The 23,766-nt window shown below is 44.0% G+C and overlaps 10 protein-coding genes across 10 annotated transcripts; 4 read left to right on the top strand and 6 right to left on the bottom strand.

Moving 5' to 3' along the window:
• Positions 1-1,897: 1,897 nt before the first annotated feature.
• On the bottom strand, positions 1,898-2,272 carry LOC131440746 (histone H2A). Its single transcript, XM_058612286.1, has one exon. It carries the CDS (start codon positions 2,270-2,272, stop codon positions 1,898-1,900), a length of 375 nt encoding a protein of 124 aa, XP_058468269.1.
• A 4,742-nt stretch (positions 2,273-7,014) lies between these two features.
• Positions 7,015-7,689, top strand: LOC131440715 (histone H1B-like). The gene has a single exon (XM_058612237.1). The coding sequence runs from the start codon at positions 7,015-7,017 to the stop codon at positions 7,687-7,689; it is 675 nt and encodes a 224-aa protein (XP_058468220.1).
• Positions 7,690-8,607: 918 nt separating this feature from the next.
• Positions 8,608-8,982, bottom strand: LOC131427606 (histone H2A). The gene has a single exon (XM_058590957.1). It carries the CDS (start codon positions 8,980-8,982, stop codon positions 8,608-8,610), a length of 375 nt encoding a protein of 124 aa, XP_058446940.1.
• A 3,611-nt stretch (positions 8,983-12,593) lies between these two features.
• On the bottom strand, positions 12,594-12,968 carry LOC131440739 (histone H2A). Its single transcript, XM_058612273.1, has one exon. The coding sequence runs from the start codon at positions 12,966-12,968 to the stop codon at positions 12,594-12,596; it is 375 nt and encodes a 124-aa protein (XP_058468256.1).
• A 267-nt stretch (positions 12,969-13,235) lies between these two features.
• LOC131427597 (histone H2B-like) lies at positions 13,236-13,610 on the top strand. Its single transcript, XM_058590946.1, has one exon. The coding sequence runs from the start codon at positions 13,236-13,238 to the stop codon at positions 13,608-13,610; it is 375 nt and encodes a 124-aa protein (XP_058446929.1).
• A 1,151-nt stretch (positions 13,611-14,761) lies between these two features.
• Positions 14,762-15,073, bottom strand: LOC131440730 (histone H4). Its single transcript, XM_058612261.1, has one exon. It carries the CDS (start codon positions 15,071-15,073, stop codon positions 14,762-14,764), a length of 312 nt encoding a protein of 103 aa, XP_058468244.1.
• A 235-nt stretch (positions 15,074-15,308) lies between these two features.
• On the top strand, positions 15,309-15,737 carry LOC131440706 (histone H3). The gene has a single exon (XM_058612227.1). It carries the CDS (start codon positions 15,327-15,329, stop codon positions 15,735-15,737), a length of 411 nt encoding a protein of 136 aa, XP_058468210.1. The 5' UTR covers positions 15,309-15,326.
• Positions 15,738-17,700: 1,963 nt separating this feature from the next.
• On the top strand, positions 17,701-18,375 carry LOC131440699 (histone H1B-like). Its single transcript, XM_058612216.1, has one exon. It carries the CDS (start codon positions 17,701-17,703, stop codon positions 18,373-18,375), a length of 675 nt encoding a protein of 224 aa, XP_058468199.1.
• A 917-nt stretch (positions 18,376-19,292) lies between these two features.
• LOC131427591 (histone H2A) lies at positions 19,293-19,667 on the bottom strand. The gene has a single exon (XM_058590934.1). It carries the CDS (start codon positions 19,665-19,667, stop codon positions 19,293-19,295), a length of 375 nt encoding a protein of 124 aa, XP_058446917.1.
• Positions 19,668-23,264: 3,597 nt separating this feature from the next.
• Positions 23,265-23,639, bottom strand: LOC131428783 (histone H2A). The gene has a single exon (XM_058592830.1). The coding sequence runs from the start codon at positions 23,637-23,639 to the stop codon at positions 23,265-23,267; it is 375 nt and encodes a 124-aa protein (XP_058448813.1).
• Between the last annotated feature and the right edge of the window lie 127 nt (positions 23,640-23,766).

The raw sequence follows: 23,766 nt of genomic DNA, 5'->3' as shown, positions 1-23,766 counted from the left end.
ACACACACACACACACAATTTGCGCAATAGTGCAACTGAGGTATGCGATTCACAAAATTGCTTGCTACTGAAAATTGCGGAAAAGAAAACACAAGACAAATTTTTTCAATTTTGTAGGCACAAGCGTTTTGAAACACGTACAATAACGGGAAGGTATCATATAAAGATTGGTTTTTACTTTTGTCGTTAAGTTTTTTTTTTTCATGTACGTATTGTTTACCTCTCGGATGGTGGTAGGTAGAAACGAACAACCGTTTATACGACGCAAAGTCAAACCGATTTCCCATATCCCATCCATGAGCATGAGCAGAGGGAGAAAAAATACCGGTTAACCTGGACTACTTTTCACTTGAGAGTTTGAGAGATTTTTCACCATTTCAACCATTTTTCGTTCAGTTGCCATTTGTCATTGTTGCTAAGCTAACCTAACCATCCGAACAGCGAGAGTTCCGTTCACTGCGTTAGGATTGAGTAAGCCGCGTTCATCGTTTGATCATGTCAACGAAACTCAACAATCGATGCTAAATAAGCAACTTGCTATTGAGTAATCTTTCAGTAATTTCTTACATGGACCGTCGGAAAACAATTCGGAGTTCCTGTTTTCCAAGTAGATAGTCTTTCCAATAGGATATTCTAATGAGCAGCAGTTTTTATTTTTCCTGCTAGAATCGCACACCAATACACACTTACCAACCACTAAACTGCGGTTCGGTCTAGACAATTGGTGTACACTGTTGCCATAGTTGTTCGTCGGTTATTTTCATTCTCTCTTTCACGCCTCTCGCATTCTCGTAGTAGCCAATATTACTCTCCTTATTGTTTACGTTCGTGTCGCTATCGTATTTGTGGCATTCGTATTCGTTCGAAAATATATGTTAGTCGAATGGTCGAAACATCATCGGATTGATGAAAATATGTTCAAACAATCAAAATTATTCGCCAATCCAACAAAACTTTCATTGGCGAGAGTGTACTGTTTAATGAACTCTTCTCTCAATGTTTCAATATTCAGTTGCAATACTTAAAGCTCTAAACGTTTTCTCGAAAAATACCGACACAAGTTACCAAGCTAATTGGATTGGTGGTACTGACGATGCTTTTGGTTGTCAATAATAAACAATGCCACGTGTAGGGGCCGCTAATGTAATGTAAATGAATATACAGACACACACACACACACACACACACGCACGCGCGCGTTTATGCGACCTTGCCCTCCGGTTCTGAGACCGATGGCTGAACTTAGGTACAGCTTGATTTTCGTTTCCTCATATACACATTACATTACCATTTGTTTTTGGCCTGTGTGTGTGGCAGTGTTTATTCACCATCATGGTGGTAGCTACGATATCTTCTTCTTCTTCTTCTTTTTTTTTTTCTAGTCGGTCGTCACCATTCATGAGATGATGCCGACCGATGACACAGATACATGCGCTATATTGGATCGGTGTGTCGTCACGGATACGAACGAAAATTATTCTCTTATTTCTCGTGCGACACTTTCTCTAAGATTATATGATCAAGTTTGGATGTTTTAATGGCTGCATTTTCCGGTAAATCGATGGGAAAGATTTTCGCCATTGAACTCACATCGATCATTCTAAAATTCCGATTCGTCTGGTATGACCGATTTTGTCTTCTGTTTTCCAAACACTGAAAAAGCGGACATCATTTTCGCATCAGGTAGATACACCGATTCAGGGTAAAATTCCGAAAACGAAAATGAACAAAGGTCGCTATACTTGATTTGCGCATTATACTTTCCAGGCGTATCACAACTTTAGCAATCTTTAATTCAAAGCAATCTTAAATATTTCTTTATCACAGTGAGGTGGTCGTCCTGAAAAGGACGGGTTCTGTAAGGGGGGTAACACCAATATGTTCCGGAAATCGCAATTTAGGCCTTTTTCTCGGTTTTCTTCGGGAGCAGCACTGCCTGGATGTTTGGCAGTACACCGCCCTGTGCGATGGTAACTCCGGAGAGCAGTTTGTTCAACTCCTCGTCGTTACGGATGGCCAGCTGCAGATGGCGAGGGATGATTCTCGTTTTCTTGTTGTCACGGGCAGCGTTACCGGCCAATTCCAGCACTTCGGCGGCCAGGTATTCCATCACTGCCGCCAGATAGACCGGTGCACCGGCACCGACACGTTCGGCGTAGTTTCCCTTCCGGAGCAGACGGTGGATTCTGCCTACTGGGAACTGCAGACCAGCACGGTTTGAGCGGGACTTTGCCTTTCCCTTAACTTTTCCTCCTTTACCACGGCCAGACATTTTGTGTGTGCGTGTTTCTGCGTAAAAAATCCACGAGATGCTGTTAACGACTAGACAGCCAATTCAGTAATACTGGCTGCCGCCGTACTAACCCTCTGTTTTATATCGTCTCACTGTTTCCCGTTCTGCGAACAGGAAAAGGAATTCTAACAAAGGGGCAGTCCATGCGCCGCTCTCAATAGCAGGTATAAAACGAGCTGTCATATGGCAAATAGCGTCATTTAAGTTAAAGCAGTTACTCTGAACGTACGAGAACCGTCAAGCACGATGGCACCGAAAACCAGTGGAAAGGCAGCCAAAAAATCCGGCAAGGCCCAGAAAAACATCGCCAAGGGAGATAAGAAAAAGAAGAAGATCCGCAGGAAGGAAAGCTACGCTATCTACATCTACAAAGTGTTGAAACAGGTCCACCCTGATACCGGAGTATCCTCGAAGGCGATGAGCATCATGAACAGTTTCGTCAATGACATCTTCGAACGCATTGCATCCGAGGCATCGCGTTTGGCCCATTACAACAAACGTTCGACGATTACCTCTCGCGAAATCCAGACCGCCGTTCGTCTGCTTTTGCCAGGAGAGTTGGCCAAGCACGCCGTTTCGGAAGGAACCAAAGCCGTCACCAAGTACACTAGCTCCAAGTAAACTGAGTGAGAACAACCAAACCCCCCCGATCGTGTGTGTGCATACGAATCGCCAAGCATAATCGGCCCTTTTAAGGGCCACAAACAAATCTACACAAAGTGTTAAGTTCGCATATTTCCCTCATTCAATCACCAAACACATTTTGTTCGTTGATGATTTTACTTTCATCAGCCAACAAACACCTAACGAGAAAAACAGAACAAATTATGAACAACACAGGTACAATTGTTCTCGCGTTTCGGAGTATTCATCCATGCCATATGGACAATATATTGTTCGGAGCAAAAATATGTTGGTTTCGAAATAAAGAAAAGTATCGATTACTTTTCGGACCAATCGACAGACTTGGTCGACCAACCAAATAATAAATTGCTACACATACACATGCATGCTACTGTAAACCAACCAATGACATATCAACAGCAATCGTTTTTCTATCCTAGGCGGCTTTGAGCAAATGCTGCATGTTGTATAGTCGAAATTCGAAGCCAACAGCATTGACAGTTGACCAGAACAGTTGAATGGGAATGAATGATTTCGAAAAGATAGTTCATGTTAAACAACATAACTAATTTCATTTCTCAAATGTTACGTTTTTCAGCGGCGCGTTAAGTAGTACTCAAGTGTCAACAGCAGTTTGAAACTCACAACCGACCAGAAATAATAATGTCGTGTTTGCTTGATGCGAAACCGAAAACCAGTTTCCACCCTAACGACTGCTGGTTAAATTGTTTAGCGGCCCTTACACGAGCATTAAAAATGTCATTACTGAATTATTAATGAACGTGTAATGGTGCAGTAATGACGAGATTTCAAACAAATTTGAAATACATCATTACTTAGTTACATTAAAACTGACATTTTTAATGCTCGTGTAAGGGCCGCTTTTGTTTGAAAACCTAGTTGTTGGACTGAAAAATCTAGTCAGTTTCGAACCCGGTTGAATTCACACTACTCACTACTCTATTGCACACTTCTTACTATTCTCATATCATCACCACCACCACCACCATCATCATCATCATCATCATCATGATTATAGATTATAATGAATACCAGCAAATGCTAACTAATTCTTTGCGAAACATATTGGTGGCCCTGAAAAGGGCCTTTTATCCTTCCGTATTATGTTATGTGTGTTCTCGTTACGACGTTTAACCTCCGAAACCATACAGAGTGCGACCCTGTCGCTTCAGAGCATACACGACATCCATGGCGGTGACGGTCTTGCGCTTGGCGTGTTCAGTGTAGGTTACTGCATCTCGGATCACATTTTCCAGGAACACCTTCAGCACTCCACGAGTTTCCTCATAGATCAGACCGGAGATACGCTTGACACCACCACGACGAGCCAGACGACGGATAGCGGGCTTGGTAATTCCCTGGATGTTATCACGAAGCACTTTACGATGACGCTTGGCGCCTCCTTTTCCGAGTCCCTTTCCTCCTTTGCCGCGACCAGTCATTTTTCTCTGCTAGCTGCTTGTTCTTGCAAGTAAGACAGTACAAGTGAAACTAATGCCACTTCGCAGACCGGTGCTTTTTTTTATACCTACCGAGAGGGTCCGTTTCGTGCTTTGCTTTGTGCTGATTGGCTGCTTCAGAGCGGTCGGGCAGGTATAAAACAGCCAGCCAGGTCCGTTTTGAGCTCATTCTGTGTTTTGTTTTCAACGCGTACAGTACGGTGTAGAGAGAAAGGATAAGCAAAAGAAAGAAATAATGGCTCGTACCAAGCAGACCGCTCGTAAATCGACCGGAGGAAAGGCTCCTCGTAAGCAACTGGCGACAAAGGCTGCTCGCAAAAGTGCTCCTGCTACTGGCGGAGTGAAGAAACCCCATCGTTATCGGCCAGGAACAGTAGCCCTTCGGGAGATCCGTCGTTACCAGAAATCGACTGAGCTGTTGATTCGCAAGCTGCCGTTCCAGCGTTTAGTGCGTGAAATTGCCCAAGATTTCAAGACCGACCTTCGCTTCCAGAGTTCCGCCGTCATGGCACTGCAGGAGGCCAGCGAAGCCTATCTAGTCGGTTTGTTCGAGGACACCAATCTATGCGCGATCCACGCCAAGCGTGTTACCATCATGCCAAAGGACATCCAGCTGGCTCGTCGGATCCGTGGCGAACGTGCTTAAACAGGCTATCGGCTTTCGTTTGATCTCACAACATATACCCCAAAGGCCCTTTTCAGGGCCACCCAATCAATTACCAACGAGTTTACGAATTCGAATATTTTCCCTTAAACAATCACATACTCAGACACACACACACACAAGTTGCGCGCGCACAGAAAATGACATCCGATCCGTTGCACAATTCATGCCCCATATGGAAAGTCAGTAATCTATAGGTGTTTGAAATGTTTTCCTTATTTTTTGGTCTTTCATTTTTGTTTCTGCTAAAGTAGCAGTTGAGAGGAGAATAGACGACCTGCTGACAGACAAGCAGCACAGACAATACACATTGCTTCCCTGTTACATAGTTCAGCAATGTGTATTGTCCTGTTACCCAGCTTGCAACACATCGTGCACTCGCCGTGTCATGCCATGTGACTGACTGCCTGACAATTCTGACGGGATTCGGCCACCAGTTACTAGTATTACTCTGCTACTGCTACTCTCAATACACTATACTATACAATATTGGTTCAAAATCATGAAAATACCAATTTGTTTCGTTCCAAGACTACCCCGACAGACGCTTGCTTGCCGTTGACATAGTCAACGTCCCATCCCCAGACGACTGGTGGGGATGTTTCTGGCGAAAGAAATACACAGCAATTGCCAATCTTTGAATAGTAGGCTAATGTTCGGTTGGGTTCGGTGCTTTCTTCCGGTACGTGACAATTTTCGGCCAATATCTATCAAATATAAGCAACACTCAAATTCGGTATCAAATCAAATCACTGCTCGAGTTCTTTGTTGCCAATCGATTGAGACTGAGAGACTGACTATGTCTGGCACGCACGCTAGACAGATGGAGGTGTCGAAGGATTATTATTATTATTTAATGGTAATACTTGCACCGTATATTTTGCATGTAAAATCCTAAATGCGCTCCACAATTCCGGTATTCTGATTTGGGAAAGATTGTTTTTTGGTTTTTGCTTCTGATGACAAATATTCTCAGCCCAGCCAGCCGTTTGTGGTACGTGAACAACACACCACACATTTGACTCGTTGTGTTAGAAAGGACTTCGGTTTGTTTGATTCTAATTTTTCACTGTCGAAATTTTTAAACATCCTCTCTCTTGGAATTGACCTGTCCTGATGTTCAGGTTTAATATTTGCAAGATGAACCAAATTCAAATGGCAAAACAAGTTCATTACAAAAAATAGTAACCAAAATGCTTTCAGAACAACCGACACGCCCGGGCGTTGGCGACGTTGGCCAGCATTATTCGTTGGCAGTGCCATCGTGTTCCAGATTTCGGAAGGCATGTTCGGAAATATTATGCTCACGTAACATATCTGTTAGTCAAATTGTTTAAAAATTGTATTTTCCAAATGCAGAACACGGAAAAATTGAAAAGCTTAGTCACCGGTTCGTACTGCGTTTTGGTCGTTTGATCGATTTGCGCCAGACAGCAGGTTCAAGTTTGACCGATTCAATCTCGTGCGCGTCGCAACCGTCATCGAACGGGTTGTGTTAGTTGTCAAGAGAAAATATTTCTCTTCCCAATGAACCATGTTTCGTTGGAGTCCGCATTGTTTAAATGGTACTGTTTTACTATTTTTGACAATTCGAAATAAGCATGTACCGTTTGTCCGATATTGAATGCATATTTCGCTATCATCACTGCCCGTCCGGCTGTTCGCGAATGGTGGAGCAGAAAGTTCAAACATCGTAGCAAACATAAAACCACTCTTTGGCGATACTTCCGCTGCTGTCGATTCATTGTTTACAATTTAAAAACAATAGTCCAGAAAAATTACCTACACCTACCTAGCACCGAATGGTAACCGTCATGTGCGTATTCCCTAACAGGGCCGACGGATTCGGTGCCCGAACGTATCGCACGATTCTACTGCATTCACACACTCGTTTGTATTCGCTTAGTCGTTCGCTCGTTCTACCTGCTTTAGAAAAGTGCACATTAGAAAAAATGGCTGAAACCGCTGTTGACGTATCGGCCGCAGCTCCGGTTGCTGCTTCACCGGCCAAGGCACCGAAGAAAGCCAAAGCCGCCAAGGGAGAAGCCAAAAAACCGAAGAAGCCATCGACACATCCACCAGTCAATGACATGGTAGTGGCTGCCATCAAGACGCTGAAGGAACGCAACGGATCTTCGCTGCAGGCCATCAAGAAGTACATCGCCGCCAACTACAAGTGCGACGTCGCCAAGCTGGCCCCGTTCATCAAGAAGGCCCTGAAATCTGGCGTCGAGAAGGGAAAGCTCACCCAGACCAAGGGTTCCGGTGCATCCGGCTCGTTCAAAATCAAAGCCGGTGCCAAGCAACCGGCTGGCGAGAAGAAGCCGAAGAAGGCTGCTGCCAAAAAACCGAAGAAGGCTGCCGGAGAGAAGAAAAAGGTTGCCAAGAAACCCGCTGGCGAGAAGAAACCGAAGGCCAAAAAGCCTGCAGGTGAGAAAAAGCCGAAAGCCGCCGCTGCAAAGAAGGCTAAGGCAGCACCAGCCAAGGCCGCCAAGAAGGCTGCTGCACCGAAGCAGAAGGCCACCAAGCCATCGAAAGCCGCTGCCAACAAGCCCAAGACCCCGAAGCCAAAGAAGGCCGCGCCAGCCAAAAAAGCTGCCCCGAAGAAGGTGGCTGCCAAGAAGTAAATTGACCCATCGTCAGTCAGTCATCATCATCATGTCGAATTCTACCGTTCTTATTTCGACGGTGTTCAACAAAACAGTCCTTTTCAGGACTACCAAAAAATCCATGCAAAGAATTAATCGATATTTCCTACTTCGCTCGCTTTTGGGTAGTCCGCTTCAACAAAACTGCACAGTAAGAAAAAAAAAAAAAAGTATGCTTTTATCCATCATAGCAGCACTACTTTCTGAGCGTGTGCTTCACCGACACGCTATAGTGGATAAATTGGTGCGCAGCCATAGAGCCGACCCCGCTGCTACGCGCATGCTTCTCTTGTAGTACAATCAAATATGTTCGTTCGCTCAGTCGGTAAGCAGCGACGAAAGGATCGGTAGGTGATCAAATGAAAATGCGGACGGATTATGCACGATGATTGATGAAGTCCGTTCGTAAAAATCTAGCTTGCGAAAATTCATCAATAAAAATGGTTGATGTTTTTGTTCCCAATTATATTTGTATTTTAAAACTATCCCAGTTTTCCTTTTCTTGGAAAATGAATGCCGTTATAGTTTCCATTTAGTGTAGAGCCAGTTCGGACACGGTATCGCTCTGTACGCGGTTTTTCGTATAATCATATTTAATTTAGTAGCTTGACTCTCCAGACGATTGTCGTTTTCATTCAACCAACCTTGCTTGATCGGTAAAAAAAAAATAAATCTATTCTCCAGCGCAATCGACCACCGACCATCGACTTTTCACTTGTAATGTGGGAAATTATCCTAGAAGCTATGGAAAAAAAAACAAGTCTTATGGCGCTTGCATGAGTAAATATGATTGATCGATAGTAAAATAGTAAATTTCTATAAGTTCTTTATCAGAAAATTGTGGTCGTCCTGAAAAGGACGTTTTTTCGATTGGTTTCAGTGCGAATCAAGTGCAATTTAGGCCTTCTTTTCGGTTTTCTTCGGGAGCAACACTGCCTGGATGTTTGGCAGTACACCGCCCTGTGCGATGGTAACTCCGGAGAGCAGTTTGTTCAACTCCTCGTCGTTACGGATGGCCAGCTGCAGATGACGAGGGATGATTCTCGTTTTCTTGTTGTCACGGGCAGCGTTACCGGCCAATTCCAGCACTTCGGCGGCCAGGTATTCCATCACTGCCGCCAGATAGACCGGTGCACCGGCACCGACACGTTCGGCGTAGTTTCCTTTCCGAAGCAGACGGTGGATTCTGCCTACTGGGAACTGCAGACCAGCACGGTTCGAGCGGGACTTTGCCTTTCCCTTAACTTTTCCTCCTTTGCCACGGCCAGACATTTTCTTTTATGTGTTTTGTTTTCGTAAAAAATCCACGAAACGATGCTAACAGCTAGGATGCTAACTCGGTAATACTGGCTGCCGCAGTACTAACCCTCTGTTTTATACCATCTCGCTGTTTCTCGTTCTGCGAATAGGCAGAGCATAAAGCGCAAAAGAGGATCAAATTTTGACCAAGGGGCTGTCCCTACTGCGTTGCCTGTAGCAGGTATAAAACGGGGTTTCTTGGGCGAGCTAGCGTCATTTACGTGAAAACAGCTACTCTGAACGCACGTCAACGTTAGAACGATGGCACCGAAAACTAGTGGAAAGGCGGCCAAAAAATCCGGCAAGGCCCAGAAGAACATCGCCAAGGGTGATAAGAAGAAGAAGAAGATCCGCAGGAAGGAAAGCTACGCTATCTACATCTACAAAGTGTTGAAGCAGGTCCACCCTGATACCGGAGTATCCTCGAAGGCGATGAGCATCATGAACAGTTTCGTCAATGACATCTTCGAACGCATTGCATCCGAGGCATCGCGTTTGGCTCATTACAACAAACGTTCGACGATTACCTCTCGCGAAATCCAGACTGCCGTTCGTCTGCTTTTGCCAGGAGAGTTGGCCAAGCACGCCGTTTCTGAGGGAACCAAAGCCGTCACCAAGTACACCAGCTCCAAGTAAACTGAGAACAACACCGACCCCGTGTATGCGAGAACTAACAAACGGCCCTTTTAAGGGCCACAAACAAATCTACACAAAGTGTTAAATTCGAATTCTCGTGTGTTGTTTTGCTTGCTTCTTCTTTACTCGTTTCGATTGTGATGGTGGTGGCCGTTTGTGAAAGAAAGTGCAATAGAGGGAAGGTGCTGGGCAATTGGTTTGAGTGAGTTTAGTTGTTTTGAACAATCTCATCCAATTTGTGCATTACATTATGCTGGAACTGAATTCCTTGAAACCAGCCACACACCGTTGCGGAAGCGAGAGAGAGCGAATTGTTTTAGGCACTACTTTTGTACAGGGATGACCAAAGATTTCCCGCCTTTTCCGAAGAACGGCGAAAGAAGACATTGATAAAACAAAAAACTTATCACATTCTCAGAGGGTAAATTTTGAAAAGGCGTCCCATAGTAAAGTATTCTTCTATGATGCTTTGATGGTAAGACTTCATCACGAAGACGACAAGCAAATGTAAATTTCTTTCGAACATGCACTTTTTCATTTGATTGCGCGCGTGCGTGTGTGTTTGTTTTCGTGAAAATCGCAGGTTTTCGAGAAGAATAAATCTCCTGTGCCAAAATAACGAAAATGTCTCAAAATCGGACATCATCTCTAGCAACCGAAGTTTACTGTTTGCTTGTTAGGAACAATTAGATTTGTACCTGCAGGACAGAAAACATTAGTTTGTTCGATTTTGCGAGTGGTGATTTATATTTTAATAGCGATTTGAGTTAGCATTCATCATTTATCACTCATCCATCGATTATCAATGAAAGGAGATGAATTCGGAGACAAAGAACGAAAAAGAAGATTTTCCGCTTTCCAAAAACATACACCAATACATATGTATATCAACGTCATACTGGTTTACTTCAATGTATGGGTATTGGTTTTTCCCTCAGTCATAATAAAGTTCATTCTTATGTTCTCTAACTTGCTTTTCTCTCTCTCTCGCTCTCCCAACGCACCTCTGTTTGCGATAAGTTGGAACATGTTGTTCATGGCAGTCTACACACACACACACACACACACACACAATTTGCGCAATAGTGCAACTGAGGTATGCGATTCACAAAATTGCTTGCTACTGAAAATTGCGGAAAAGAAAACACAAGACAAATTTTTTCAATTTTGTAGGCACAAGCGTTTTGAAACACGTACAATAACGGGAAGGTATCATATAAAGATTGGTTTTTACTTTTGTCGTTAAGTTTTTTTTTTCATGTACGTATTGTTTACCTCTCGGATGGTGGTAGGTAGAAACGAACAACCGTTTATACGACGCAAAGTCAAACCGATTTCCCATATCCCATCCATGAGCATGAGCAGAGGGAGAAAAAATACCGGTTAACCTGGACTACTTTTCACTTGAGAGTTTGAGAGATTTTTCACCATTTCAACCATTTTTCGTTCAGTTGCCATTTGTCATTGTTGCTAAGCTAACCTAACCATCCGAACAGCGAGAGTTCCGTTCACTGCGTTAGGATTGAGTAAGCCGCGTTCATCGTTTGATCATGTCAACGAAACTCAACAATCGATGCTAAATAAGCAACTTGCTATTGAGTAATCTTTCAGTAATTTCTTACATGGACCGTCGGAAAACAATTCGGAGTTCCTGTTTTCCAAGTAGATAGTCTTTCCAATAGGATATTCTAATGAGCAGCAGTTTTTATTTTTCCTGCTAGAATCGCACACCAATACACACTTACCAACCACTAAACTGCGGTTCGGTCTAGACAATTGGTGTACACTGTTGCCATAGTTGTTCGTCGGTTATTTTCATTCTCTCTTTCACGCCTCTCGCATTCTCGTAGTAGCCAATATTACTCTCCTTATTGTTTACGTTCGTGTCGCTATCGTATTTGTGGCATTCGTATTCGTTCGAAAATATATGTTAGTCGAATGGTCGAAACATCATCGGATTGATGAAAATATGTTCAAACAATCAAAATTATTCGCCAATCCAACAAAACTTTCATTGGCGAGAGTGTACTGTTTAATGAACTCTTCTCTCAATGTTTCAATATTCAGTTGCAATACTTAAAGCTCTAAACGTTTTCTCGAAAAATACCGACACAAGTTACCAAGCTAATTGGATTGGTGGTACTGACGATGCTTTTGGTTGTCAATAATAAACAATGCCACGTGTAGGGGCCGCTAATGTAATGTAAATGAATATACAGACACACACACACACACACACACACGCACGCGCGCGTTTATGCGACCTTGCCCTCCGGTTCTGAGACCGATGGCTGAACTTAGGTACAGCTTGATTTTCGTTTCCTCATATACACATTACATTACCATTTGTTTTTGGCCTGTGTGTGTGGCAGTGTTTATTCACCATCATGGTGGTAGCTACGATATCTTCTTCTTCTTCTTCTTTTTTTCTAGTCGGTCGTCACCATTCATGAGATGATGCCGACCAATGACACAGATACATGCGCTATATTGGATCGGTGTGTCGTCACGGATACGAACGAAAATTATTCTCTTATTTCTCGTGCGACACTTTCTCTAAGATTATATGATCAAGTTTGGATGTTTTAATGGCTGCATTTTCCGGTAAATCGATGGGAAAGATTTTCGCCATTGAACTCACATCGATCATTCTAAAATTCCGATTCGTCTGGTATGACCGATTTTGTCTTCTGTTTTCCAAACACTGAAAAAGCGGACATCATTTTCGCATCAGGTAGATACACCGATTCAGGGTAAAATTCCGAAAACGAAAATGAACAAAGGTCGCTATACTTGATTTGCGCATTATACTTTCCAGGCGTATCACAACTTTAGCAATCTTTAATTCAAAGCAATCTTAAATATTTCTTTATCACAGTGAGGTGGTCGTCCTGAAAAGGACGGGTTCTGTAAGGGGGGTAACACCAATATGTTCCGGAAATCGCAATTTAGGCCTTTTTCTCGGTTTTCTTCGGGAGCAGCACTGCCTGGATGTTTGGCAGTACACCGCCCTGTGCGATGGTAACTCCGGAGAGCAGTTTGTTCAACTCCTCGTCGTTACGGATGGCCAGCTGCAGATGGCGAGGGATGATTCTCGTTTTCTTGTTGTCACGGGCAGCGTTACCGGCCAATTCCAGCACTTCGGCGGCCAGGTATTCCATCACTGCCGCCAGATAGACCGGTGCACCGGCACCGACACGTTCGGCGTAGTTTCCCTTCCGGAGCAGACGGTGGATTCTGCCTACTGGGAACTGCAGACCAGCACGGTTTGAGCGGGACTTTGCCTTTCCCTTAACTTTTCCTCCTTTACCACGGCCAGACATTTTGTGTGTGCGTGTTTCTGCGTAAAAAATCCACGAGATGCTGTTAACGACTAGACAGCCAATTCAGTAATACTGGCTGCCGCCGTACTAACCCTCTGTTTTATATCGTCTCACTGTTTCCCGTTCTGCGAACAGGAAAAGGAATTCTAACAAAGGGGCAGTCCATGCGCCGCTCTCAATAGCAGGTATAAAACGAGCTGTCATATGGCAAATAGCGTCATTTAAGTTAAAGCAGTTACTCTGAACGTACGAGAACCGTCAAGCACGATGGCACCGAAAACCAGTGGAAAGGCAGCCAAAAAATCCGGCAAGGCCCAGAAAAACATCGCCAAGGGAGATAAGAAAAAGAAGAAGATCCGCAGGAAGGAAAGCTACGCTATCTACATCTACAAAGTGTTGAAGCAGGTCCACCCTGATACCGGAGTATCCTCGAAGGCGATGAGCATCATGAACAGTTTCGTCAATGACATCTTCGAACGCATTGCATCCGAGGCATCGCGTTTGGCCCATTACAACAAACGTTCGACGATTACCTCTCGCGAAATCCAGACCGCCGTTCGTCTGCTTTTGCCAGGAGAGTTGGCCAAGCACGCCGTTTCGGAAGGAACCAAAGCCGTCACCAAGTACACTAGCTCCAAGTAAACTGAGTGAGAACAACCAAACCCCCCCGATCGTGTGTGTGCATACGAATCGCCAAGCATAATCGGCCCTTTTAAGGGCCACAAACAAATCTACACAAAGTGTTAAGTTCGCATATTTCCCTCATTCAATCACCAAACACATTTTGTTCGTTGATGATTTTACTTTCATCAGCCAACAAACACCTAACGAGAAAAACAGAACAAATTATGAACAACACAGGTACAATTGTTCTCGCGTTTCGGAGTATTCATCCATGCCATATGGACAATATATTGTTCGGAGCAAAAATATGTTGGTTTCGAAATAAAGAAAAGTATCGATTACTTTTCGGACCAATCGACAGACTTGGTCGACCAACCAAATAATAAATTGCTACACATACACATGCATGCTACTGTAAACCAACCAATGACATATCAACAGCAATCGTTTTTCTATCCTAGGCGGCTTTGAGCAAATGCTGCATGTTGTATAGTCGAAATTCGAAGCCAACAGCATTGACAGTTGACCAGAACAGTTGAATGGGAATGAATGATTTCGAAAAGATAGTTCATGTTAAACAACATAACTAATTTCATTTCTCAAATGTTACGTTTTTCAGCGGCGCGTTAAGTAGTACTCAAGTGTCAACAGCAGTTTGAAACTCACAACCGACCAGAAATAATAATGTCGTGTTTGCTTGATGCGAAACCGAAAACCAGTTTCCACCCTAACGACTGCTGGTTAAATTGTTTAGCGGCCCTTACACGAGCATTAAAAATGTCATTACTGAATTATTAATGAACGTGTAATGGTGCAGTAATGACGAGATTTCAAACAAATTTGAAATACATCATTACTTAGTTACATTAAAACTGACATTTTTAATGCTCGTGTAAGGGCCGCTTTTGTTTGAAAACCTAGTTGTTGGACTGAAAAATCTAGTCAGTTTCGAACCCGGTTGAATTCACACTACTCACTACTCTATTGCACACTTCTTACTATTCTCATATCATCACCACCACCACCACCATCATCATCATCATCATCATGATTATAGATTATAATGAATACCAGCAAATGCTAACTAATTCTTTGCGAAACATATTGGTGGCCCTGAAAAGGGCCTTTTATCCTTCCGTATTATGTTATGTGTGTTCTCGTTACGACGTTTAACCTCCGAAACCATACAGAGTGCGACCCTGTCGCTTCAGAGCATACACGACATCCATGGCGGTGACGGTCTTGCGCTTGGCGTGTTCAGTGTAGGTTACTGCATCTCGGATCACATTTTCCAGGAACACCTTCAGCACTCCACGAGTTTCCTCATAGATCAGACCGGAGATACGCTTGACACCACCACGACGAGCCAGACGACGGATAGCGGGCTTGGTAATTCCCTGGATGTTATCACGAAGCACTTTACGATGACGCTTGGCGCCTCCTTTTCCGAGTCCCTTTCCTCCTTTGCCGCGACCAGTCATTTTTCTCTGCTAGCTGCTTGTTCTTGCAAGTAAGACAGTACAAGTGAAACTAATGCCACTTCGCAGACCGGTGCTTTTTTTTATACCTACCGAGAGGGTCCGTTTCGTGCTTTGCTTTGTGCTGATTGGCTGCTTCAGAGCGGTCGGGCAGGTATAAAACAGCCAGCCAGGTCCGTTTTGAGCTCATTCTGTGTTTTGTTTTCAACGCGTACAGTACGGTGTAGAGAGAAAGGATAAGCAAAAGAAAGAAATAATGGCTCGTACCAAGCAGACCGCTCGTAAATCGACCGGAGGAAAGGCTCCTCGTAAGCAACTGGCGACAAAGGCTGCTCGCAAAAGTGCTCCTGCTACTGGCGGAGTGAAGAAACCCCATCGTTATCGGCCAGGAACAGTAGCCCTTCGGGAGATCCGTCGTTACCAGAAATCGACTGAGCTGTTGATTCGCAAGCTGCCGTTCCAGCGTTTAGTGCGTGAAATTGCCCAAGATTTCAAGACCGACCTTCGCTTCCAGAGTTCCGCCGTCATGGCACTGCAGGAGGCCAGCGAAGCCTATCTAGTCGGTTTGTTCGAGGACACCAATCTATGCGCGATCCACGCCAAGCGTGTTACCATCATGCCAAAGGACATCCAGCTGGCTCGTCGGATCCGTGGCGAACGTGCTTAAACAGGCTATCGGCTTTCGTTTGATCTCACAACATATACCCCAAAGGCCCTTTTCAGGGCCACCCAATCAATTACCAACGAGTTTACGAATTCGAATATTTTCCCTTAAACAATCACATACTCAGACACACACACACAAGTTGCGCGCGCACAGAAAATGACATCCGATCCGTTGCACAATTCATGCCCCCCATATGGAAAGTCAGTAATCTATAGGTGTTTGAAATGTTTTCCTTATTTTTTGGTCTTTCATTTTTGTTTCTGCTAAAGTAGCAGTTGAGAGGAGAATAGACGACCTGCTGACAGACAAGCAGCACAGACAATACACATTGCTTCCCTGTTACATAGTTCAGCAAAATTTGTAACCCAGCTTGCAACACATCGTGCACTCGCCGTGTCATGCCATGTGACTGACTGCCTGACAATTCTGACGGGATTCGGCCACCAGTTACTAGTATTACTCTGCTACTGCTACTCTCAATACACTATACTATACAATATTGGTTCAAAATCATGAAAATACCAATTTGTTTCGTTCCAAGACTACCCCGACAGACGCTTGCTTGCCGTTGACATAGTCAACGTCCCATCCCCAGACGACTGGTGGGGATGTTTCTGGCGAAAGAAATACACAGCAATTGCCAATCTTTGAATAGTAGGCTAATGTTCGGTTGGGTTCGGTGCTTTCTTCCGGTACGTGACAATTTTCGGCCAATATCTATCAAATATAAGCAACACTCAAATTCGGTATCAAATCAAATCACTGCTCGAGTTCTTTGTTGCCAATCGATTGAGACTGAGAGACTGACTATGTCTGGCACGCACGCTAGACAGATGGAGGTGTCGAAGGATTATTATTATTATTTAATGGTAATACTTGCACCGTATATTTTGCATGTAAAATCCTAAATGCGCTCCACAATTCCGGTATTCTGATTTGGGAAAGATTGTTTTTTGGTTATTGCTTCTGATGACAAATATTCTCAGCCCAGCCAGCCGTTTGTGGTACGTGAACAACACACCACACATTTGACTCGTTGTGTTAGAAAGGACTTCGGTTTGTTTGATTCTAATTTTTCACTGTCGAAATTTTTAAACATCCTCTCTCTTGGAATTGACCTGTCCTGATGTTCAGGTTTAATATTTGCAAGATGAACCAAATTCAAATGGCAAAACAAGTTCATTACAAAAAATAGTAACCAAAATGCTTTCAGAACAACCGACACGCCCGGGCGTTGGCGACGTTGGCCAGCATTATTCGTTGGCAGTGCCATCGTGTTCCAGATTTCGGAAGGCATGTTCGGAAATATTATGCTCACGTAACATATCTGTTAGTCAAATTGTTTAAAAATTGTATTTTCCAAATGCAGAACACGGAAAAATTGAAAAGCTTAGTCACCGGTTCGTACTGCGTTTTGGTCGTTTGATCGATTTGCGCCAGACAGCAGGTTCAAGTTTGACCGATTCAATCTCGTGCGCGTCGCAACCGTCATCGAACGGGTTGTGTTAGTTGTCAAGAGAAAATATTTCTCTTCCCAATGAACCATGTTTCGTTGGAGTCCGCATTGTTTAAATGGTACTGTTTTACTATTTTTGACAATTCGAAATAAGCATGTACCGTTTGTCCGATATTGAATGCATATTTCGCTATCATCACTGCCCGTCCGGCTGTTCGCGAATGGTGGAGCAGAAAGTTCAAACATCGTAGCAAACATAAAACCACTCTTTGGCGATACTTCCGCTGCTGTCGATTCATTGTTTACAATTTAAAAAACAATAGTCCAGAAAAATTACCTACACCTACCTAGCACCGAATGGTAACCGTCATGTGCGTATTCCCTAACAGGGCCGACGGATTCGGTGCCCGAACGTATCGCACGATTCTACTGCATTCACACACTCGTTTGTATTCGCTTAGTCGTTCGCTCGTTCTACCTGCTTTAGAAAAGTGCACATTAGAAAAAATGGCTGAAACCGCTGTTGACGTATCGGCCGCAGCTCCGGTTGCTGCTTCACCGGCCAAGGCACCGAAGAAAGCCAAAGCCGCCAAGGGAGAAGCCAAAAAACCGAAGAAGCCATCGACACATCCACCAGTCAATGACATGGTAGTGGCTGCCATCAAGACGCTGAAGGAACGCAACGGATCTTCGCTGCAGGCCATCAAGAAGTACATCGCCGCCAACTACAAGTGCGACGTCGCCAAGCTGGCCCCGTTCATCAAGAAGGCCCTGAAATCTGGCGTCGAGAAGGGAAAGCTCACCCAGACCAAGGGTTCCGGTGCATCCGGCTCGTTCAAAATCAAAGCCGGTGCCAAGCAACCGGCTGGCGAGAAGAAGCCGAAGAAGGCTGCTGCCAAAAAACCGAAGAAGGCTGCCGGAGAGAAGAAAAAGGTTGCCAAGAAACCCGCTGGCGAGAAGAAACCGAAGGCCAAAAAGCCTGCAGGTGAGAAAAAGCCGAAAGCCGCCGCTGCAAAGAAGGCTAAGGCAGCACCAGCCAAGGCCGCCAAGAAGGCTGCTGCACCGAAGCAGAAGGCCACCAAGCCATCGAAAGCCGCTGCCAACAAGCCCAAGACCCCGAAGCCAAAGAAGGCCGCGCCAGCCAAAAAAGCTGCCCCGAAGAAGGTGGCTGCCAAGAAGTAAATTGACCCATCGTCAGTCAGTCATCATCATCATGTCGAATTCTACCGTTCTTATTTCGACGGTGTTCAACAAAACAGTCCTTTTCAGGACTACCAAAAAATCCATGCAAAGAATTAATCGATATTTCCTACTTCGCTCGCTTTTGGGTAGTCCGCTTCAACAAAACTGCACAGTAAGAAAAAAAAAAAAAGTATGCTTTTATCCATCACAGCAGCACTACTTTCTGAGCGTGTGCTTCACCGACACGCTATAGTGGATAAATTGGTGCGCAGCCATAGAGCCGACCCCGCTGCTACGCGCATGCTTCTCTTGTAGTACAATCAAATATGTTCGTTCGCTCAGTCGGTAAGCAGCGACGAAAGGATCGGTAGGTGATCAAATGAAAATGCGGACGGATTATGCACGATGATTGATGAAGTCCGTTCGTAAAAATCTAGCTTGCGAAAATTCATCAATAAAAATGGTTGATGTTTTTGTTCCCAATTATATTTGTATTTTAAAACTATCCCAGTTTTCCTTTTCTTGGAAAATGAATGCCGTTATAGTTTCCATTTAGTGTAGAGCCAGTTCGGACACGGTATCGCTCTGTACGCGGTTTTTCGTATAATCATATTTAATTTAGTAGCTTGACTCTCCAGACGATTGTCGTTTTCATTCAACCAACCTTGCTTGATCGGTAAAAAAAAAATAAATCTATTCTCCAGCGCAATCGACCACCGACCATCGACTTTTCACTTGTAATGTGGGAAATTATCCTAGAAGCTATGGAAAAAAAAACAAGTCTTATGGCGCTTGCATGAGTAAATATGATTGATCGATAGTAAAATAGTAAATTTCTATAAGTTCTTTATCAGAAAATTGTGGTCGTCCTGAAAAGGACGTTTTTTCGATTGGTTTCAGTGCGAATCAAGTGCAATTTAGGCCTTCTTTTCGGTTTTCTTCGGGAGCAACACTGCCTGGATGTTTGGCAGTACACCGCCCTGTGCGATGGTAACTCCGGAGAGCAGTTTGTTCAACTCCTCGTCGTTACGGATGGCCAGCTGCAGATGACGAGGGATGATTCTCGTTTTCTTGTTGTCACGGGCAGCGTTACCGGCCAATTCCAGCACTTCGGCGGCCAGGTATTCCATCACTGCCGCCAGATAGACCGGTGCACCGGCACCGACACGTTCGGCGTAGTTTCCTTTCCGAAGCAGACGGTGGATTCTGCCTACTGGGAACTGCAGACCAGCACGGTTCGAGCGGGACTTTGCCTTTCCCTTAACTTTTCCTCCTTTGCCACGGCCAGACATTTTCTTTTATGTGTTTTGTTTTCGTAAAAAATCCACGAAACGATGCTAACAGCTAGGATGCTAACTCGGTAATACTGGCTGCCGCAGTACTAACCCTCTGTTTTATACCATCTCGCTGTTTCTCGTTCTGCGAATAGGCAGAGCATAAAGCGCAAAAGAGGATCAAATTTTGACAAAGGGGCTGTCCCTACTGCGTTGCCTGTAGCAGGTATAAAACGGGGTTTCTTGGGCGAGCTAGCGTCATTTACGTGAAAACAGCTACTCTGAACGCACGTCAACGTTAGAACGATGGCACCGAAAACTAGTGGAAAGGCGGCCAAAAAATCCGGCAAGGCCCAGAAGAACATCGCCAAGGGTGATAAGAAGAAGAAGAAGATCCGCAGGAAGGAAAGCTACGCTATCTAAATCTACAAAGTGTTGAAGCAGGTCCACCCTGATACCGGAGTATCCTCGAAGGCGATGAGCATCATGAACAGTTTCGTCAATGACATCTTCGAACGCATTGCATCCGAGGCATCGCGTTTGGCTCATTACAACAAACGTTCGACGATTACCTCTCGCGAAATCCAGACTGCCGTTCGTCTGCTTTTGCCAGGAGAGTTGGCCAAGCACGCCGTTTCTGAGGGAACCAAAGCCGTCACCAAGTACACCAGCTCCAAGTAAACTGAGAACAACACCGACCCCGTGTATGCGAGAACTAACAAACGGCCCTTTTAAGGGCCACAAACAAATCTACACAAAGTGTTAAATTCGAATTCTCGTGTGTTGTTTTGCTTGCTTCTTCTTTACTCGTTTCGATTGTGATGGTGGTGGCCGTTTGTGAAAGAAAGTGCAATAGAGGGAAGGTGCTGGGCAATTGGTTTGAGTGAGTTTAGTTGTTTTGAACAATCTCATCCAATTTGTGCATTACATTATGCTGGAACTGAATTCCTTGAAACCAGCCACACACCGTTGCGGAAGCGAGAGAGAGCGAATTGTTTTAGGCACTACTTTTGTACAGGGATGACCAAAGATTTCCCGCCTTTTCCGAAGAACGGCGAAAGAAGACATTGATAAAACAAAAAACTTATCACATTCTCAGAGGGTAAATTTTGAAAAGGCGTCCCATAGTAAAGTATTCTTCTATGATGCTTTGATGGTAAGACTTCATCACGAAGACGACAAGCAAATGTAAATTTCTTTCGAACATGCACTTTTTCATTTGATTGCGCGCGTGCGTGTGTGTTTGTTTTCGTGAAAATCGCAGGTTTTCGAGAAGAATAAATCTCCTGTGCCAAAATAACGAAAATGTCATTATCTCTAGCAACCGAAGTTTACTGTTTGCTTGTTAGGAACAATTAGATTTGTACCTGCAGGACAGAAAACATTAGTTTGTTCGATTTTGCGAGTGGTGATTTATATTTTAATAGCGATTTGAGTTAGCATTCATCATTTATCACTCATCCATCGATTATCAATGAAAGGAGATGAATTCGGAGACAAAGAACGAAAAAGAAGATTTTCCGCTTTCCAAAAACATACACCAATACATATGTATATCAACGTCATACTGGTTTACTTCAATGTATGGGTATTGGTTTTTCCCTCAGTCATAATAAAGTTCATTCTTATGTTCTCTAACTTGCTTTTCTCTCTCTCTCGCTCTCCCAACGCACCTCTGTTTGCGATAAGTTGGAACATGTTGTTCATGGCAGTCTACACACACACACACACACACACACAATTTGCGCAATAGTGCAACTGAGGTATGCGATTCACAAAATTGCTTGCTACTGAAAATTGCGGAAAAGAAAACACAAGACAAATTTTTTCAATTTTGTAGGCACAAGCGTTTTGAAACACGTACAATAACGGGAAGGTATCATATAAAGATTGGTTTTTACTTTTGTCGTTAAGTTTTTTTTTTCATGTACGTATTGTTTACCTCTCGGATGGTGGTAGGTAGAAACGAACAACCGTTTATACGACGCAAAGTCAAACCGATTTCCCATATCCCATCCATGAGCATGAGCAGAGGGAGAAAAAATACCGGTTAACCTGGACTACTTTTCACTTGAGAGTTTGAGAGATTTTTCACCATTTCAACCATTTTTCGTTCAGTTGCCATTTGTCATTGTTGCTAAGCTAACCTAACCATCCGAACAGCGAGAGTTCCGTTCACTGCGTTAGGATTGAGTAAGCCGCGTTCATCGTTTGATCATGTCAACGAAACTCAACAATCGATGCTAAATAAGCAACTTGCTATTGAGTAATCTTTCAGTAATTTCTTACATGGACCGTCGGAAAACAATTCGGAGTTCCTGTTTTCCAAGTAGATAGTCTTTCCAATAGGATATTCTAATGAGCAGCAGTTTTTATTTTTCCTGCTAGAATCGCACACCAATACACACTTACCAACCACTAAACTGCGGTTCGGTCTAGACAATTGGTGTACACTGTTGCCATAGTTGTTCGTCGGTTATTTTCATTCTCTCTTTCACGCCTCTCGCATTCTCGTAGTAGCCAATATTACTCTCCTTATTGTTTACGTTCGTGTCGCTATCGTATTTGTGGCATTCGTATTCGTTCGAAAATATATGTTAGTCGAATGGTCGAAACATCATCGGATTGATGAAAATATGTTCAAACAATCAAAATTATTCGCCAATCCAACAAAACTTTCATTGGCGAGAGTGTACTGTTTAATGAACTCTTCTCTCAATGTTTCAATATTCAGTTGCAATACTTAAAGCTCTAAACGTTTTCTCGAAAAATACCGACACAAGTTACCAAGCTAATTGGATTGGTGGTACTGACGATGCTTTTGGTTGTCAATAATAAACAATGCCACGTGTAGGGGCCGCTAATGTAATGTAAATGAATATACAGACACACACACACACACACACACACGCACGCGCGCGTTTATGCGACCTTGCCCTCCGGTTCTGAGACCGATGGCTGAACTTAGGTACAGCTTGATTTTCGTTTCCTCATATACACATTACATTACCATTTGTTTTTGGCCTGTGTGTGTGGCAGTGTTTATTCACCATCATGGTGGTAGCTACGATATCTTCTTCTTCTTCTTCTTTTTTTCTAGTCGGTCGTCACCATTCATGAGATGATGCCGACCAATGACACAGATACATGCGCTATATTGGATCGGTGTGTCGTCACGGATACGAACGAAAATTATTCTCTTATTTCTCGTGCGACACTTTCTCTAAGATTATATGATCAAGTTTGGATGTTTTAATGGCTGCATTTTCCGGTAAATCGATGGGAAAGATTTTCGCCATTGAACTCACATCGATCATTCTAAAATTCCGATTCGTCTGGTATGACCGATTTTGTCTTCTGTTTTCCAAACACTGAAAAAGCGGACATCATTTTCGCATCAGGTAGATACACCGATTCAGGGTAAAATTCCGAAAACGAAAATGAACAAAGGTCGCTATACTTGATTTGCGCATTATACTTTCCAGGCGTATCACAACTTTAGCAATCTTTAATTCAAAGCAATCTTAAATATTTCTTTATCACAGTGAGGTGGTCGTCCTGAAAAGGACGGGTTCTGTAAGGGGGGTAACACCAATATGTTCCGGAAATCGCAATTTAGGCCTTTTTCTCGGTTTTCTTCGGGAGCAGCACTGCCTGGATGTTTGGCAGTACACCGCCCTGTGCGATAGTAACTCCGGAGAGCAGTTTGTTCAACTCCTCGTCGTTACGGATGGCCAGCTGCAGATGGCGAGGGATGATTCTCGTTTTCTTGTTGTCACGGGCAGCGTTACCGGCCAATTCCAGCACTTCGGCGGCCAGGTATTCCATCACTGCCGCCAGATAGACCGGTGCACCGGCACCGACACGTTCGGCGTAGTTTCCCTTCCGGAGCAGACGGTGGATTCTGCCTACTGGGAACTGCAGACCAGCACGGTTTGAGCGGGACTTTGCCTTTCCCTTAACTTTTCCTCCTTTACCACGGCCAGACATTTTGTGTGTGCGTGTTTCTGCGTAAAAAATCCACGAGATGCTGTTAACGACTAGACAGCCAATTCAGTAATACTGGCTGCCGCCGTACTAACCCTCTGTTTTATATCGTCTCACTGTTTCCCGTTCT

Source organism: Malaya genurostris, chromosome 1, assembly GCF_030247185.1.
Source record: "Malaya genurostris strain Urasoe2022 chromosome 1, Malgen_1.1, whole genome shotgun sequence".
Classification (NCBI taxonomy): domain Eukaryota; kingdom Metazoa; phylum Arthropoda; class Insecta; order Diptera; family Culicidae; genus Malaya; species Malaya genurostris.
This window is presented reverse-complemented; position numbering and strand designations above follow the sequence as displayed.

Excerpts from the sequence above, each read along its gene's own strand:
- LOC131440746 (XM_058612286.1), bottom strand. The coding sequence starts at position 2,272 with ATGTCTGGCCGTGGTAAAGGAGGAAAAGTTAAGGGAAAGGCAAAGTCC.
- LOC131440715 (XM_058612237.1), top strand. The coding sequence starts at position 7,015 with ATGGCTGAAACCGCTGTTGACGTATCGGCCGCAGCTCCGGTTGCTGCT.
- LOC131427606 (XM_058590957.1), bottom strand. The coding sequence starts at position 8,982 with ATGTCTGGCCGTGGCAAAGGAGGAAAAGTTAAGGGAAAGGCAAAGTCC.
- LOC131440739 (XM_058612273.1), bottom strand. The coding sequence starts at position 12,968 with ATGTCTGGCCGTGGTAAAGGAGGAAAAGTTAAGGGAAAGGCAAAGTCC.
- LOC131427597 (XM_058590946.1), top strand. The coding sequence starts at position 13,236 with ATGGCACCGAAAACCAGTGGAAAGGCAGCCAAAAAATCCGGCAAGGCC.
- LOC131440730 (XM_058612261.1), bottom strand. The coding sequence starts at position 15,073 with ATGACTGGTCGCGGCAAAGGAGGAAAGGGACTCGGAAAAGGAGGCGCC.
- LOC131440706 (XM_058612227.1), top strand. The coding sequence starts at position 15,327 with ATGGCTCGTACCAAGCAGACCGCTCGTAAATCGACCGGAGGAAAGGCT.
- LOC131440699 (XM_058612216.1), top strand. The coding sequence starts at position 17,701 with ATGGCTGAAACCGCTGTTGACGTATCGGCCGCAGCTCCGGTTGCTGCT.
- LOC131427591 (XM_058590934.1), bottom strand. The coding sequence starts at position 19,667 with ATGTCTGGCCGTGGCAAAGGAGGAAAAGTTAAGGGAAAGGCAAAGTCC.
- LOC131428783 (XM_058592830.1), bottom strand. The coding sequence starts at position 23,639 with ATGTCTGGCCGTGGTAAAGGAGGAAAAGTTAAGGGAAAGGCAAAGTCC.